Consider the following 18,821-nt stretch of genomic DNA (forward strand, 5'->3'; position numbering starts at 1 on the left):
GCCATCGTGTAGAGGAGCCATAACCATCGCATGGCCATTTCGCTGGTCCAGCGGTGGGCCATCGTGTAGAGAAGCCATAATCATCGCATGGCCATCTCGCCGGTCAAGCGCTAGCCATCGTGTAGAGGAGCCATAACCATCGCATGGCCATTTCGCTGGTCCAGCGGTGGGCCATCGTGTAGAGAAGCCATAATCATCGCATGGCCATCTCGCCGGTCAAGCGCTAGCCATCGTGTAGAGGAGCCATAACCATCGCATGGCCATTTCGCTGGTCCAGCGCTGGGCCATCGTGTAGAGAAGCCATAACCATCGCATGGCCATCTCGCTGGTCCAGCGCTGGGCCATCGTGTAGAGGAGCCAATAGAGAGAGATGACAACGCGCTACGCCACGGAGCGTTAACGATTTGCATGTTGGCTAGGCACCCAGTTCGATTGGTTAATTTACTATCCAATAATAGTCAGTTTAACAAATGGGAAAAATAACGTATTTCTTTTTGTTTTCGAGTAGGTACCGTAACTTATTTATCAGTCTGCTCACTCACGTAAATAAATAGACGCCTTGTCTAGACTCAATAAGTCAACACCGATATATATACTAGGACATTAGGAGAGTCCCGCATCATATTTCACCGCATTGCGGCGGGACCCGGGAGCATAGCCGAGCCGACAGATGTTGAAGGTGCATAAAATGCATCGCAAATTGCAGTGGGCCTGCTGCCAAACCATTAAAAATTTAAGCAGAAACATCTCGACTTACGAAATCAACTTTTTTAAGTTTCGCTTGATCGCTTCCTACGGTAGCTAACTATCAATTATTTGTTACGGAAACGAAATAAATATCATATACAAAGGAAAAAAATACCAAGGTCTTCAGTGCCCGGGGTTGGAAACACAAATTAAAATATTTTTATAAGAAAGTAATTTAATTTCTCCTTAGAGTATTTGGTACGGTACGAAGTATTTATGAGTGATTGGGTTTTGGTAGTATTTTTGCCCATTTTTTTGAAAAGGAACTATATATATACATACTGCAACGTGTAATGAGATGGCTAGTCGAAGATACCCATATAAGGGCTGCTATAGCTAAGTACTTAGCTGGCATTTCTTTATTATACTTACGGCCTTCTTGTGTAGGTATATGTTAATGACTTCAAAGAGTTCAAAGGCCAGAAAATAGGGAATTGTCGGCCGAATTAGACACATTCATGAGCAAGTGAAAAAATACATATCGCCGTCTATATAGGTATATTACCTACTTCCATTACTTGTTCAGAAAAATTATTTTGGACTTCATTAAATGTTTATTCGGTATACCTAATTGTCACGGATGGTACGGGCGATAAGCACTAAAAATATAAAAGGGCATTTTGTATTTTTGTTAGATTAAACACCATCAATACCACTATACCATGGTTGCTTAAAGCAAAGATAGATATAACTCCGTAACTTAAAGACACCGATACAGGACGTGGTCAATATTCGAAAGGGAAGCAGTAAATAGATGACGCGTATTACGGCCAAGTGATACAATTATGATTACCTAAGTATATTACTGGTGCGAAGGTTCAATTGGTAGTTTCCGAATGCGTGTCGGGTCAGCGGGAGCGGATTGAACAATTACGACATTAAGACGGCTGGTGAACGCTAAGGAAACATAAGCTTCATGCTACAGCATTCGTAAACGTTCAATATTGCAACGAGATATTGTCTATCAATAGTTAGTTTGGTATAGCAGGTATTAGGAAATTCCCGGTTCACTCTTGGCAAAGTCGACGTTGCCGGTTAAAAAGTAGGTCGCGAAGTGCGTAGTTTATGGTCAGTCAAAAAATTAAAAAGTTAAAAACATTGCAGTCTCGATTTGGGGACTGCAATGTTGCATACAAATTCCATTATTTGTCGAGTTCCAAACTTTTTAAAAGTTGAAGTGGCCATATCAAATGAAGGCATAGGTCCATTAAACAGCCAAACAGATGATCAGTACTTATTATTATAATGTTGGTACCGCGACTATTTAGGTGTCTCAAATGGGTTGGCGTATTTTCAGCAGAAAAATACACTTCTATTTTTAATTAAAATAATAAAAAGGCGGCAAAGCAAATCTTTTTACTTTTTTCTGTGAAAATATATACATAAGAACATTGCTTCTGTAAATTATTTCTATTATATTTGTATTTATTGCGCCATTTTTGAGAAAAGCACTATATATGACTCGGCTGGAAGGCTACTTGCTGGCTTCGGATTCAATTAAACGGACTCCCAAGGTCGTCCGTTTAAAACTAATCCTTAGCCAGCAAGTAGCTACTTCCGAGCCTCGACAATAATGTACTGTTTCTCGCTACTTCCGCAATAATCGAAATTAAACTATCGTGAGACATATTTCAAAATATTTAGATCAGTACGGCACGGGTACGGGTACGGGCAGGTAGTACGGGTAAAGCGATTAAAACCGTACTGATCTAAATACTTCCCCAATTAAAAAAAAAAAACTTAAAAATATGCCCACTTGCTGGCAAAAACCTCTACCCGACTACCCTAAACTTCCTGTCCTACCATCTCTTCTTTCTCTTCAATCTTTGATCTTTGCTAGACTTATATTGACCGGGATATAGACCGTGATTACCTTTTGTATTATTTGTGAGCTCCCGATATTTCGACGCAGTTACATGCATCATGTTCACGGGTGACTGAAGATAGCGGGTGGGTGTCAAAGTTGTGTAGACAGCGCTCTGTCTACCCTCATTCTTGCGCGTCGGCTGCGTTCACCAACGGTCGCATTCACACTTGTTGGTCCGGTCGCGTTCACACTCGTTGGTCTGTCCAAACACACTACACTCACGGTGTCACTACGCGTGTTTGATTCGGATATCACTGGTTTTTTACACAAACAAATCACAGGATTCCACACATTTGACAGTTTAAACCCATCTGTAAATTATAGGCGCACTAGTTCATGACAGTATAGGTGTTTATTCTGTGAAATCTAGGAGAATACTAAACAAAATCAGAATATAAAAAGGAACATAAAACTACAAAAAACAATACAATTCAAAAATATAGAAAAAGTATAAAAAGTAAACATGTAAAAAGGTGCGTCGTCCACATTTCCCCCCTTTTTTGTTAAAGGGGGAGCTTCACCAGCTTCCGCAGGGGCCGCCGCAAAATGCCTCCATTGGTGTGCACGTCCGCAACTCGTATGATGCCATCAGGGCCTGGGAAAACAGCTGTGACGCGTCCACGGAGCCAGGAACCTCGGGAAGTATTGCCGTCCGCTATGAGCACCAAGTCACCAATTGCAATTTGAGGAACTTCACCTCGACCACGTCTGGGTATTAGTGTCGGAAGATATTCTTTCAACCAGCGGCGCCAAAAATGTTCTGACAATCTGACGGCCTTACGCCAGCTGGAACGTGACAGGAGGTCCGTTTCTGACGATGTGGCTGGAATTGGGCGTCCCGAAGAAGTACCCAGCAGGAAATGCATAGGCGTCAGTGATTCTTCACTCTGAGGGTCCACGGAAACATGAGTAAGCGGCCGGGAATTCACCAAGGCCTCCGCCTCAGCCAAAAGTGTACGTAGAACCTCGTCAGTTGGAGCTCGCTCAGTGAGAGTCACCTTGAGTGCAGTTTTCACGCTCTTCACAAGCCTCTCCCAGCAGCCACCCATAAACGGTGCCGCCGGGGGGATGAAACGCCAGTTAATTCTCTGCGCAGCAGCGAACTGGGACGTAGCGTCGTCGTATAAGCGTCGAAGCTCCCGGCTGGCACCCACGAATGCAGTCCCATTATCTGACCACAGCTCTGATGGGGTACCTCTTCGAGCGATGAACCGGCGGAGGCTCATAATCGCAGAGTCGGTTGACAGACTGTCGACAATTTCCAAATGGACTGCACGTACTACGAGGCAGGTGTAAAGGGCGACGTATCTCTTTTCGCGTCTTCGGCCAATGGAAACTTGTACTGGACCGAAGTAATCCAGCCCTGTGAATGTAAATGGCCGTTTGTGGTGTCCAAGGCGTGCTTCTGGTAAGTCTCCCGTCACGGGTTGAAACTGCTTGGCCCGGCGTATTCGGCAAAACAAACAGTTGTAGGTGATATTGCGGACGGTACTTCTCAGTGACAAAAGGTGATAATCTTGTCGCAGCTCATTCACAACGGTCTCTGTGTTGGCGTGGGTAGCCCTGCGATGGTGGTGCTCGACAAGCAGGCGCACAGCTGGATCTTTGCCATCAAGCACAATGGGGTTTTTCATCTCGTCCCGTATTTGCGACGCTGCCCTTATACGGCCAGATAAACGCATAAGTCCGTCGTCTCCGATAGTCACCGATAGCTTTGATAAACGGCTGGTGCGTGGCAGAAGCTGGGCGGGATGGCTATCTAGACTGGCCATCTCGTCAGGAAATGTGTTCAACTGGGACTGGCGCAGAATGTGAAGTTCAGCTAGACGTAGATCTGCGGCGGTCAGGCCCGCGGCAGATTCGCGCACAGAGCGCGGGGCGGCGAACTGTTGCCATTGGTTGAACGGCTGAAACACAAAACTACACAAGCCCCCCTCCAAGCGGACTAAATTGTCTACACATAGACCCTTTCTAGTTAGGCAATGGGTTCTAAGTAATGACAAATACTTATGAGCTAATGCTGTTGCGCGTACCAGCCTCACCCAAGAACTGAACCGCTTAGGATCGGCTGAGACTGGATCGTGCTTTTCAACATCACTAATGAGATGAACCAAATCGGGACGCGCTGCACGTTTGCTCTCTTCTTCCATGCCTGGATATTCTGGTGAACTGGGCTCGCTGGGCCACTCCGAAGAGAGCAAAAATTCAGGACCCGAAATCCAACGCGATTTTGATGATAACGTCACTCGCTTGATGCGGGTAGCATCATCCGCAACGTTGATTTGACTTGGCACCCATCGCCATTCTTTTACGTCGGTTATTTCCATAATCTCGGCTACTCTGTGAGAAACGAATGGCTTAAATAAGCGCGCCTCGCTTCGAAGCCACCCTAAAACCGTCATAGAATCGCACCAGAATATGCGATTGACAGGCTTGAATCTGTGTGCTTCGCAAATCGTAGAAGCGAGACGGGCTGCGATCAACGCTCCTTGGAGCTCTAAGCGATTTATGGAAATTTGTTTTAAAGGAGCTACTCGAACTTTGCTACATATAAGCGCCAGCTTCACTTCACCATTTTCTAAGACGAACCGCCAATATGCAACCGCAGCGAACGCCGACTCGCTCGCGTCACAAAACAAATGAAGCTCGCACTTATCGATTCGATATTCGCCAAGGCAGTAGCAGCGTGGGATCTGTAGACCAGAAATTGCATATAAATCCTCAAACCAGAGTCTCCATGCTGCACTGTCACTTTGCGACAACTCCTCGTCCCAATCGATACCCTTACGCCACGCATTTTGGAACATGATGCGACCCGTAATCACTACTGGCGCCAGGATACCGAGTGGGTCGAAAACCCGCATGACATGAGCCAACACTTCACGCTTAGTGAGTTTATTTGGCAACAAACGTTCTCCCTTTATTCCGATGTTAAAACCAATCTTATCTGAAACGGGTTGCCAAATAAGTCCCAGTGTTCGCACAGGAGCAGTGAGTCGACCAAGATCAACGTCTACGTCATTGCTAGCTACAGGGACTTCAGCCAAGCTCTCTTTGGGTAGTAGACGCAGCGCAGAGGGATTGTTTGAAGTCCAAGCACGCATCTCGAAGCCAGCATGTTTATGGATGTTGGTGATCTCGGCAGCAAGTTTTGCGGCCTCGTCAACAGAATTTAGGCTCACTATACAGTCATCCATATAGTGATCAACCATGATGGCTCGAACCGCGTCTGGAAAACGCTCCTGCCATTCCACTGCGTTTTTGTTCTTTATATAAATGGCAGTGAAAGGGCTGGAAGCGGCACCGAAAATCATAGATGACATACGGTATGTCATGATAGGGTCTTTGGGCGAGTCGCGCCACAAAAACCTCTGAGCGTCGCGATCCTCTGGTCGGATCTTGACTTGGGGAAACATCTCGCGAACATCACCAGTCAGGGCAATTTTTCCCTCTCTAAACCGCAATAAGATTCCGAGCAGGGGCTGCAACAAATCTGGGCCGGTTAATAAAAGTGAATTTAGCGATACACCGTGACTTTTAGCAGCAGCATCGTGTACGACTCTTAATTTGTTAGGTTTGTTTGGATTGGTTACTCCGAAATGCGGCAAGACCCAAACTGGCGACTTGGCGCTAGGCTCTTCCGTGCACAGTTCAGCATAACCTTTCCGTAACATGTCGTGTATGTTTGCACGGTAACGATCTGCATACTGAAAATCACGGGCCATCTTATTCTCGAGACTAAAAAACCTAGATAAGGCAAGCTTGCGACTATCAGGCACAGATAAATTGTCTGACTTCCAAAGTAAACCGACTTCAAAATGCCCGTTAGGCAGGCGACACGCCGTACGGTCAAGAATTTGGACAGCGCGATCATTATCATCGCTGCGCGCTTCGCGTTTCGAAATGCCGATTGAGTCTAAACTATATTGCTCGCGAATCAACTGTTCTAAAACTGCGCGATCGCCGACATCCGCGACCGCGGGCTCGCTCACTATAGCGTGGTTGACGGTCTCGGCGGATGCGGCTTTACTGCAACCAAAGGCGAACAGGACCCAACCTAACGCGGTATTAATCGCGACCGGTTCTGCTCTACTACCCTCGCGTATAGCCCTAGGAATTGTGAGGTGCCAATTATCGAGACCGACTATAATCGACGGCTGTATGTTGCCGTAACAAAACTCATCTGCGATGTCTGAAAGGTGGGAAAATTTAAGTACGCTCGACCTATCGGGAGTTTGAGTAGCGAGACCTAAACCTTTCATCGCCCGCGCTTTGCTGATATAGTACGTATCTTTGCCACGGCGACCTTTGATATGGAAATCAACATACTGCACATACGTATCTTTTCCTAACCCGTCGACACAGTCTAACCTCATGCGCCTCTGGGGTCCACAGGCACCTATTTGCGCGGCGATATCCTGCTCAATGAACGAACCCGTTGCCCCGTCGTCTAACATCGCGTACGCATTGACGGAACCTAACGGACCGGACACGGTTACCGCCACGATCTTCAATAACGGACGAGGAGGCAACGGAGGCAACGTCTGAGCCGAATATCCCGCGGCAACCGATGTCGATGTGTGGGTCAGAATCTCCTTTGATTCGACATCGTATGAAGCAGAGTCGCTCATGAGAGTAGGTGCTGCGGCGTGGGCAGTCGGGGCTCGCGGTGCAGTGCCAGAAGTTCCCGCTACCGGCTCATCGTCATCCACCTCAACGTGCGCTGCTGCGGAACGCTCGTAATTCGGGTTGTGCAGTAATACGTGGTGACGGAACGTACATCCGTCAACGTCACAAACTTTCTTCGCCTTACATAAATTAAACCTATGCCAACCTACTTTGAGGCATCGATGACAGACTCTTTTCTTTTTAATCAAATTCCATCTGTCATTGATTGACATTGACTTAAATTTGTCACATTGAATTAAATCATGCGGTTTTTCACATACGACGCATGATTTAATTTTAGGTGCAGTCACCGATGAATTCAATTTAGCGTTATTTCGCGATGTTGAAGTTGAATTCACAGAATGATTTTCAGCGGCAACGTGCACATTATCCCTGGCCCGCCTACTATCTACCGCTTGTGACGCAGTAGTCGGCTCAGGGATTATGCCGAAGCGAGACTGCAGGTCGACTTCGTTAGCGAGGAAATCAGCTAGATTTTCTAGCTTTGACAGACCGGCAGCCTCATAACGAACGGCATAGTCTAGCCATTTAGCTCGCAACAGTGGAGATATTTTAGTAATTAAGGCCTGAAATAGTTCAGGCGAAGCCAGATATTCCGTATGACCCAATAAACGTATTATTTCGACACAGTTGCGAACTCGACTGGCAAACACAGCTAAATCCTTACCTTCAGCGCTCACGCGCGGCAATGCGCGCACCGCAGCAACTTCGTGTGCCACCACGATCTCGGGGCGGCCGAAGCGTGCGTCGAGCGCGTTTAGCACGACGCCGGGGTCGCGCGCAGACACTAGCAGCGCGGCGACTGCCTCGCGCGCCGCGCCCGTCAGCGCAGTGTTCAGCCTTGACAAGTTATTCGCAGCTGTATAGGAACCTTGCGTGTTTTCGAAGGCTTTTTTCAAGCCAAGCCAATCTAGATGCGACTTGCCATCGAAACGGGGTAAAGGAACACGATTAATTGCGTGGCCAATGCTTTTATTTACACTTTCTACTAAAACACCCAGACTTTTAATCAGCTGTGGAACTTCTCCACTCTCGGGACGCTCGAGAGGGGCCGCAGTCATCGCAGCACCATAGTCACGGCGTCCGAAGGGAGCCACCGTTATCGCGGCACCACAGTCGCGGCGCACAGTCGCTGTCCGCGCAGGGGATGCGACAAGCGCACGAGGGGCTTCAGTTTCCAGATCCCTGAAAATATTATTATTAATTAATGTATTTTCATGATTAAAGGCAGCTTCAGACTTACAGAACCATTGGTCTATGTTAACATGGCTGCTTCTAGAGCTATGACGACTCGCGTCTGCCTCGATGGCGGCGATTTCCGCTTTTAGCTCTAGGTCGGCGGTCACTCGTTCCAGATCGGCCAGCCGGCGAGCATCTAGCTCGGCAGCTTGACGTTCAGCAGCTTGTCGTTCAGCGGCTTCACGCTCGAGCTCACGGCGGTGGCGTATTTGTTGTGCCTCTAGCTCGACGAGGCGACGCGCGTGCTGCGCCTCAGCCGCTAACCTTCTGGCCACCACCGTGGACGAAGAACGAGACGAAGTACTTACGGGACGGGATTGTGAAGGCGCCGGTGGTGCGGTTGTCGAGTCGACAAGAGGGGTTGAGGGCACGGTCGACGGCCCAGCCTCACTCTCCGCAACGGTCTTACCTTCGTTACCATCCTTACCAATAGCTTTCACCGAACGTGTGACAACCATTTTTAGATACCAATATAATACAGCTTCTCTACCACTTGACTCACTATACTATCACTTTTAAATCCACGAAGGACCACAATGTAAATTATAGGCGCACTAGTTCATGACAGTATAGGTGTTTATTCTGTGAAATCTAGGAGAATACTAAACAAAATCAGAATATAAAAAGGAACATAAAACTACAAAAAACAATACAATTCAAAAATATAGAAAAAGTATAAAAAGTAAACATGTAAAAAGGTGCGTCGTCCACACCATCCAAGAATGAGGGTAGACAGAGCGCTGTCTACCCGGTCAATATAAGTCTAGTGAAACTAACCGTGAATCATTCAAAACTTTGATCTTTGGTCAACCAGTTGACTATTGTTCGTCTTGTGGCATCCATTCGTAGTTGTTAGTCTGTCCACGGCGCCGCGCCGTGTCCCCGAAGGATCGGCGGGCACACCCATTAGCCCCACTAATCCATTTGTTCTATTTGCATGAAGTTATCTGTGGTAATTACTAATGGACAATATTGTCATTACGATCACATTAACCTGTGGAGGATCATTAAAACGTGACCTAACAGACTTAAGTTATCAGTTTTACGAGTACGAATTAAGTACTAGTAAAAAATTACGTCTACTCGTATATTTAATTAGTTAATGATTTGATCTAGACAATTAAGTAATTGAGGAATTAGTGTTCCAGAACTCTGTTTTCTAGCTAAAGGCACCTATTACGTTGAAGTTAAAACTTGAAACAAATATTGTCACACTAAACTAGGTGAGGTGAAAAAGTTACTTTCTTAGACCATGCCAGAAATTAGGTATCTTATCTGGTATTTACCTATTTTGGTAAAAAATGATGTTTTCATCTTTTATCTTTCTTTATTTTAGCACAATTCACACTTGCGTCCTCAGAACTGCTGTTTTGGAGCCCAGGGTCTGTTTTGAACTTTTTCTCAACTTCTAACGGTCATTGCCACCCCTATCATGTATAGTTTAAATGGTTTCATTTGCACGCATGTCATTCCTCCCACCGTCAAGCCACCTCATCTAAATATGTGCCATTTTCAACCAAAAGGGTACTTATTGTCGCTTGTCAGTAAGGCGCTATTTCCATATAGCTTCAATTAGAAATCAACCTTATCAACAAGCGACAATGTGGTACCTTTTGGTTTAAAACATCACATATATGGGCTAAATGCTATCGTCACTGTTAATCGTCCCTTTTATCATTTCTTTTTGATATGACTAGGTAAATACAAATCAATGAAATCATTATCAAAATTATCCACAAGTGCAGATTGCACAGTAAATCTACGCAATCTTTTCGAAACTTTAGGTACTAGCTCGAAACATTTGTGCCATTTTCAACCAAAAGGGTACTTATTGGTTGTCAATAAGGCGCTATTTCCATATAGCTTCAATTCGAAATCATCCTTATCGACAAGCGACAATGTGGTACATTTTGGTTGAAAACGTCACATTTTCTTCAATTACGGGTCCCATTGTGTGTCAGTCATCCTCCGCGACGACGTTCAATTTGCACGCGCTTCTATCGCGGTTAATTAAAAGCCTGCACACATTTATGGTCCCCCGTCTCAAGGGTTGCCGTGTATGTTGCTATTCAGAATCCACAATTTACTAAACAGTAAACAATGAGCAATTGAGCAAACCAATTTTTGACCCTTAAGTTGAGAGTCAAACCTCGTTTCACGCAAAATAGGCACATTGGATGTCGAGTTGCGGAAAATGCCCAGCAAAACAAACAAACAATCGGTTTGGGAGTTAACAGTAGTTTTAATACAAATTTACCGGTTGCATTAATAAGTACTTGAAGCCCGCTCCAGCTCCAGACTACGCGGCGCGAAGCCGCGAACGCGAGTGTGGAGTCGATTTCGCTGATTAGCGAACTAGACTCCACACTCACGTTCGCGGCTTCGCGCCGCGATTCGCGCACGAGTCTGGGGTTTAGTCGGTTATCTAAAATAAAATAAATCTCTAATTTCCTTAATCTGGATCTGCTTGTCTCTCTACCTGTTTCGAATTGAATAATTTGACTGTTGGAAATTTTAAATCTGCCCTATGGCCTCTACACATGATCAATTGATCATTGTTAACTTAACTTTGTAATTGTCAAAGAGCAGGTTCTTCCGATTTTGATCTAGTCATGTCATGTCAGTCATGTCAAAAGCGACTAGCAGTTTTTCGAATGACATTCGAACCATAGAGTTCAACTCTTTTCATTATAATGATGATAAAAAAAACAACACTCCCATTATTATCTATCAAAGATAGATATAACTCCGTAATAGATGGATACAGTCTAGGGAAAAAACGTGCCTCGAAAATCAAGAAAATTTGATTCTCGTTCAGAGGGCGCTACTAGCTTTGGCCTACTGTCGTATAGATGGCGTTGACGGTTTCGTTTGTTATTTAACAATTCAGTGAAAGAACATGGGTCAAAATCATAAAAATAATTAATGCAAATAAAAAAAATCATTTATCCATATTTAAATACATTTTACCGTATTTTTATAAATCTTAATTTTTAGTTTGAAAGTGTGTCGACAGATGGCAGTGAATTTACTGGGGTTACAAAATTTACTATGACAGTACCGCTCTAATGTTATCTATCTATATAGATAGATAGAACGTAAGTTACATAATTTCTTGCGAATTCAAGCTATACAAAGATCCTAGTTCAGTCGTGTTTTTTGAATAGTCTGCACATTTATGGTCCCCCGGTACATTATACAGGCGAGGCGGGGCGGCGCGGGGCGAATGCGGGATTTACGGGCGAGCTGCCCGTTCATTACCAGGCTGCGCGTGAGCATGTGACTCGACGTCGCGGGCATATAGGTACCAGTGCTACGTGACCTCTAAATCTTAACTTAACCTTTCATATGAGTGTGGTGATCAGAAATTATGGTTCAATCCTCGGTTGTGCTGTATTAGAACAGAAAAGATCCACGAAATAAACGCAAAAAGATGACTAAAAATTCGGTTAAAAATTGCTTGTCGAGATTAAACGAAGAACCTGTCAGAGCGTCCGTATGGCAAGCGACAATGTGGTACCTTTTGCTTGAAAACGGCACAAATTGTTAAAATTGATGTAGAAATTTACCTCTTCTCTACTAACCATTGCCCTAAAGCCCTAAACCAAAATGTAGGTACCTTAATCTTTTACAGTTCACCTGCTACGGTTCCGCCAGTACTTTAAAAAAAATCGGAAGAGACGACTACGCGAGAGAGGGGCTTCTGAGGCAAGGCTGTCTTTCCACTGAGGTGGAACATTGATTGTAATCCAGCGGAGCGGAAAAGAGAACCAATGCCATTGGTTGATTCCCACACGTCTCCTCTCATTTCACAGTTATTTCGTACCTTCGTGTCGTGAGTGTTTGGGAAATGAGAATGCCGCCACGGGCCACGCCTGTGCGTTGGGATTAGCATGCGTACGCGCCGACAAAGGGACCGCCTTGAATGAGAGCACCTCAGCGCCTTGCCGGTGTGGCAACCGAGTAATATCAGTTACATGTGGAAACTGAGTGAGGAATTCGATGTTTCATATTGAACCAGTTAGCCCTGAAAAGTTGATAAACAGTTGTATCTAAACTCAAATCAATTAAGCAGGGATCAATACTCGGCCCAATCCTGTTCATCTTATATACAATATACAGCAGACATACATTTATGCAGACAACACTCAGATATGTATCACTTGTAAACCTTCTGAAATTGACAGCGCTATACAAAAACTAAATATGGACCTTGCAAATATAGCATCTTGGGCTTCAGAAAATAGTTAATTGCTCAATGCATCTAAAACAAATTAGGGCATATAAGTGAAATACTGAAAAATGGAACCTTACCCTCCCTTTCCCCCCCCCAGCTCAGCCGGGGACTAGTCCAAACAAAGTTACGGAGTCAAAAATTGTGTTCCAAGCATTTCCCTCTACACCTTCTTATTGCTTGGCCTATACATACTTACAACGTAATGTAAAATGAGGGCTAACGCGTATGAATTCGCCGCTAGGAGCGCTAGTGTAGATGGTGGTCTTTTCCATAGTTCGAAATGACAAATGTCACTTGTCACTTCAATGACTGACAGCTGTTCTTTAGTCTTTTGGACCACCATCAACAGAGGCGCCAACTGGTGAGCAAAAAAACGATAGCCCTCATTGGATAGGTAGATATTATCAAACACGGCATAACATAATGCTTCCTCAGTTTTAGATAAACACCTCTGTCAAATGATACTTACTGAAATCTATCTCAAAGTATTCTGAAGTACCTACATTGAAAGGAGGCGAAAAGGAGCCATTCGCATGGAAATTCGTATTACGCATATTCGTTTTCATGACCTAATCTAAAGTTGTTTTGAATAAAACAATGTGCTCTCGACTCCGGGCTGGTTTCCGTTCCCAGGTTCCCACGCGCACGCGCGTCAACCACAGCGCGTTCATTGTAGACGGACAATGGAGATGAAGCGAAGAGGCTGAAAGGATTTTTCTGCCAGTTTCAGGAAAATTTACGATGTTGATGCTTTGTTGTCTTGAAAGATAACTTACTTGGAACCGAGGCCCGAGGTCCTTGCTGAAAATCAGCTCCTCTTACCACCGTTATTCTTGGAAGTGTAGTTTTTCGTTAGTCATTTGGTTTTTCTCAGAAACGCTTAACTTTTCAGGATTGCCATAAAACAAACCTAACCTAACCTATCTACAGGATAATCATACAAAAATCCTGAAATGTTAACGGTTTCAGAGTTATGACTAATGATAATCTGACAATAATTACATTAGGTATGGTATGACTTTCAATAATTATGTCAAACAACGCGATCTCTAAAATTAATTGTGGCTACCTACCTACTTATCCTACTGAAATGTTTAAAAGCAAAAGCTTATTAAACTAGCTATTGTTCCCTTTCAAACTACATAACACAGCATAGCCACATTACTTTTGTACAGTCACCATCAGATATATCGGAGCGGCCGACGTGTTCACAATATCTGAACACGCACTCTAACGCCTTGACGATAGAGGCGTGTTCAGATATTTGTGAGAGCCTTGACCACTCAGATATATCTGATGGCGACTGTACATAAAACAGCATTGTGTGTCTACAACGGTCACATTATGAAAGCAGATTTCATCCCAAATCACAGGATGTTGAAAAACGATATTATTAAACTTTTTGGTCAGCATTTGGTCACGAATTTTGTGAACTTCATGGGCTTTATGGTCGATTCGCGGACTTACAGAAAATTAGGCTATAGGTACCTACACCTATAATATAAATGTCGTCATTGTAATATAATTTTAATGTAGGTATCATAATTTTTAACACTAATTGTCTTGAAGCATTAATTAATTATCATTTTATATTTGTATTAAAATTATGTTTCATTATACAGATTATTTTATTTGGCAATTCTTCTAAATTTTTTGAATAGTTTAATGTATTTTACAAAGAAAACTTTGACTTGTAAAATTTAATATTTATAAAAAAACCGGACTAGTGTGATTTGGACTCGCCCACCGAGGGTTCCGTACTTTTTAGTATTTGTTGTTATAGCCGCAACAGAAATACTTACATCATCTGTGAATCAACTGTCTAGCTATCACGGTTTATGAGATATAGCCTGGTGACAGACAGACAGATGGACAGACGGACGGACAGACAGACGGACAGACGGACGGACAGATAGACGGACAGTGGAGTCTTAGTAATAATAGGGTCCCGTTTTTACCCTTTGGGTGGGTTCCTAAAATGAATTGGGGGCCCTTTACGAATTAAACTTTTAAAACCGGCCAAGTGCGAGTCGGACTCGTGCACCGAGGGTTCCGTCTTTTTTACACGACTGCCCAAAAAAGAGTGTATTGTTTTCATTAGTATTTGTTGTTATAGCGGCGACAGAAATACATCAACTGTGAAAATTTCAACTGTCTATTAGCTATCACGGTTCATGAGATATAGCCTGGTGACATACAGACAGACGGACAGCGGAGTCTTAGTAAGGGTCCCGTTTTTACCCTTTGGGTACGGAACCCTAAATCATATCCCATTTAAATTTATATTCCATTTCAGCGGCAAACATCCTGAAAAAAAATCGCAAAACTACCACGTCAATAAAAGGCATCTCAATAACTGCATCTCATCTCATAGCCATCGAGCGCCGCGACCCGCCGAACGGCACGGCACCGGCACGGCGTTGGCACGGCGTTGGCACTATCGGCACTCGGCACCGGGTGACGGGTGACCGGGCACCGGCAGTCAATGCAGTCATATCTCACGCGCCGCGCGATCCGCACGCCACTCGCGAGCATTTACCGAAGTTACGATCAAAGTTTACCGGTACGGCACAATCTTGTTACTTTTGAGTTGTAAATTCGGTACCGGTAGTGACACTCAGTGGAATTGCAGTGATGTTCGGAGCGTGTTCATAATATTTTGGTAAGTTTTTAGTTTTGCGATGAATGTTTGTTTACATTTAAATAGTTTTGATGGGTATAGCTTGATTAATTAGGTTTTCTGAATTGATATTTTAATTATAAAATACGTTATGGGCTTGCTTACTTTATTACATTACTTTGTAATTTATATTATACGTTTTCTTAATTTTGTTAGAAATAAACAAGCAAATGTGGTCAGTTTAAGAAATGAAGTGATTCTACCTACATAAATAATATTTAAAAAAACCGGCCAAGTGCGAGTCAGACTCGCGCACGAAGGGTTCCGTACCATTACGAAAAAAAACAGCAAAAAAATCACGTTTGTTGTATGGGAGCCCCATTTAAATATTAATATTATTCTGTTTTTAGTATTTGTTGTTATAGCGGCAACAGAAATACATCATCTGTGAAAATTTCAACTGTCTAGCTATCACGGTTCATGAGATACAGCCTGGTGACAGACAGACAGACGGACAGCGGACTCTTAGTAATAGGGTCCCGTTTTTACCCTTTGGGTACGGAACCCTAAAAACATGGTACATTTACCTAAATTTAATATTAGGTATATATGTTTAAAAAACAAACAGCAAAGCAAACTTTAATCCTAGGTATCATGATGACTAAAACTATAATAATCTAGTGGCAGTGGTAATTATTAGTCTAGACTGTTTAGAGCCTTAAAAATTAGTGCATTTTATTTACTTGAAATGTTTTACTACCTACCTGCTTTTTAAATACCCTTCACTAACGTTCACTTGTTTAATCTAGATTAAAAACGACCTAGGTAAAAGCTAATTAGTAATTAAAACAGCAATATTGAGCGTAATGAATCCTAAGTCGTTGCGTCAGCTCCGCAACGTCGAGGCTATAGCAGTGCGGTAATGGCTCCATTAATGCATTCGCCAAAACAATAGCACTGATAAGATAAGATTACGGCGATCTTCGACTGACCGTCATAGTATACTGGATTTATTTCTAAGTTTTATTGCAACCGGATAAAATAATACCAATGGTCAGTTTGTTTTGGTACTTATTTCGTATTTACAAAGTTACAAAGATAGCTATAAGGACTTATTACAATAACATAAGGGTTGTAATTGTAGTTACCTACTGTAGTACGCTTTCAGGTGGGTGATACCTATAAAAAATTTGATAAATAATGGGCGAATTATTAAATAGAGTTAGGCCAAGAAAAGTGCCGAGACTGCCGAGATTTTGAGAGCACACGCTGCAAACGCAGTGTTAGTGTTATTTATATTATACGTCATAATTTCATAGAAGTTTGACGTTTAAAATAGCACCTGCACTGTTTCACAGATTAATAAATAGTTTGACTGTTTGTGCAGTCAAAATCTATGCAGACTTTTCTTAGTTTGACGCTAGATACTTCTTTGATTTCGTTGAATAAATGAATCGGAGTTTGTAACTTTAAAATATTTGATTTTTATAAGAGTAATATATAATATTTAAAATAATAGTAAAAATAAATACATAGAGTATTATTAGAATTAGTATAAATCAATAAAATGTGAGGAAATTGTAATCAATCATAATTGATTAGGTACCTAGATGCATATAGTTATTTGCACGGAACGCGTTGAGGTCTAGTTCTCCTTCAAGCAGGAACCTACTTTATTACAGGATTGGTTTATAACAACTAAGTTAATTAACTAAGCAGGTAGATGAAGTGAACATTGCACATTATAACTATGGCACATAATTTTTAATACTTATTAGTTTTATTACACTTACCTACTAACGATAGGACATAGGACAACTAAGTAAAAAAAATACAAGAGAAAAGGCAAGGCTTCGAAATTTCATAGAATGATAGAATAATATATTATTAAAGTCATATGAGAACAATAAGTAAATAACATAAATAATAATGCTGACTGAAGTGACAAACGGATATTATGCGGGACGTGCTTCAGCTTATTAACTCAAATTTTATAATTTATAGTGTATTGGATTAGACAAGGGACTTCCCCCGTTCTTTATCACCCTAGTTACTTAACTCTTTTAACATTTTCATTAAATGAGTGATGATTTAATGAACCATAACTCTTTCCTAATGATGCGTTTTTTAGGGTTCCGTACCCAAAGGGTAAAAACGGGACCCTATTACTAAGAGATCCGCTGTCCGTCTGTCCGTCCGTCTGTCCGTCTGTCCCTCTGTCTGTCTGTCACCAGGCTGCATCTCATGAACCGTGATAGCTATACAGTTGAAATTTTCACAGATGATGTATTTCTGTTGCCGCTATAACAACAAATACTAAAAACAGAATAATATAAATATTTAAATGGGGCTCCCATACAACAAACGTGATTTTTTTTGCTGTTTTTTCCGTAATGGTACGGAACCCTTCGTGCGCGAGTTCGATTCGCACTTGGCCGGTTTTGATTTCAAACGCCAGCAAATACACCACCACTGTTTAGAGTCAAATTTAGAAAAGTCTGCGGACATTTTGAAAGCACAAGCAGTGCAGGTGTTATTTTAAACGTTAAACTTCTATGAAATTATGACGTATAAATAACACTGGCACTGCGTGTGCTGTCAAAATCTCTGCAGGCTTTTCTTGGCCTAACTCTACTAATTAACTACAATAATAATACATTATTAAGGATGACGCAAACATATTGTTGCCATGTCACAACGTTTTGACACGTCGCCGGCCGGCTTATAGTCAGCCTTTGCGGTCATTCAGGCTTATTTAATTAATTGGCACAATTTTATCGTAACAGACAATGTGTGGTTACATAATGGATTGTATTATGCATCGACTTTACCATTACATGACATTAAACATCGACTCAAACACTCCTCATCAAAAAATATTCTTATCTATTCAAAGGGTAACTGGAAAGAGATCCCTCAAAGGGACAATAGGGGATATTACTGCAATGTTCTGCCACCAGAGTGCAGGACTAGCCTTTTTAATAATCCATAGAGTAACTTATACATACCTTTAACAGGTTTTTGACAAGTTTTCAGACATGGAGACTGTATAAAGGAGCCAAATCTCTATGTATGAAAAGTGTCCATCAAAAAACAGTAATTAGGCGGCGCCACCATACACCGAAATACTACCAAAAACAACCTACGTAATTTGGTCGGGTTATTTGTTGCCTTATATGGTTCATGTTATACTCATGTCCCAGAGCCTAACTAGCGCCACCGGAGAGATTAGGAACTATTATTTAAATTTAAGCTTAACGCGGTCACTTTTACAACAATTCTGCCATAAGAGATTGTGATCCTTTCTATACCATCCATATTTTCAGAGATAATAAAATATGACATTGATGCATCAAGGCGGTTTGCTTACAGAGGATCTACCGGGAAACGCGAATCCGAAATTTCGCTATCTGCCTCTTTAT

The 18,821-nt window shown here is 42.6% G+C and overlaps 3 protein-coding genes across 3 annotated transcripts in view; 2 read left to right on the plus strand and 1 right to left on the minus strand.

The window, feature by feature from the left end:
* Positions 1 to 18,821, plus strand: part of LOC134747026 (uncharacterized) — a 426,043-nt gene that overhangs the window by 29,949 nt on the left and 377,273 nt on the right. The gene's annotated exons all lie outside the window — the stretch shown is intronic.
* LOC134747407 (uncharacterized) lies at positions 3,118 to 9,000 on the minus strand. Its single transcript, XM_063682031.1, has one exon. It carries the CDS (start codon positions 8,998 to 9,000, stop codon positions 3,118 to 3,120), a length of 5,883 nt encoding a protein of 1,960 aa, XP_063538101.1.
* The window catches only part of LOC134747024 (GAS2-like protein 3), a 154,343-nt gene continuing 150,812 nt past the window's right edge, over positions 15,291 to 18,821 (plus strand). The window contains exon 1 of the mRNA XM_063681573.1: positions 15,291 to 15,441. The gene's annotated coding sequence lies outside the window, so the exon portion shown is untranslated. The remainder of the gene's footprint in view (positions 15,442 to 18,821) is intronic.

This window comes from Cydia strobilella, chromosome 14 (genome assembly GCF_947568885.1).
Source record: "Cydia strobilella chromosome 14, ilCydStro3.1, whole genome shotgun sequence".
Classification (NCBI taxonomy): Eukaryota; Metazoa; Arthropoda; class Insecta; order Lepidoptera; family Tortricidae; genus Cydia; species Cydia strobilella.

What these genes read in the sequence shown, in the direction of transcription:
- LOC134747407 (XM_063682031.1), bottom strand. Translation starts at nt 9,000, where the DNA reads ATGGTTGTCACACGTTCGGTGAAAGCTATTGGTAAGGATGGTAACGAA.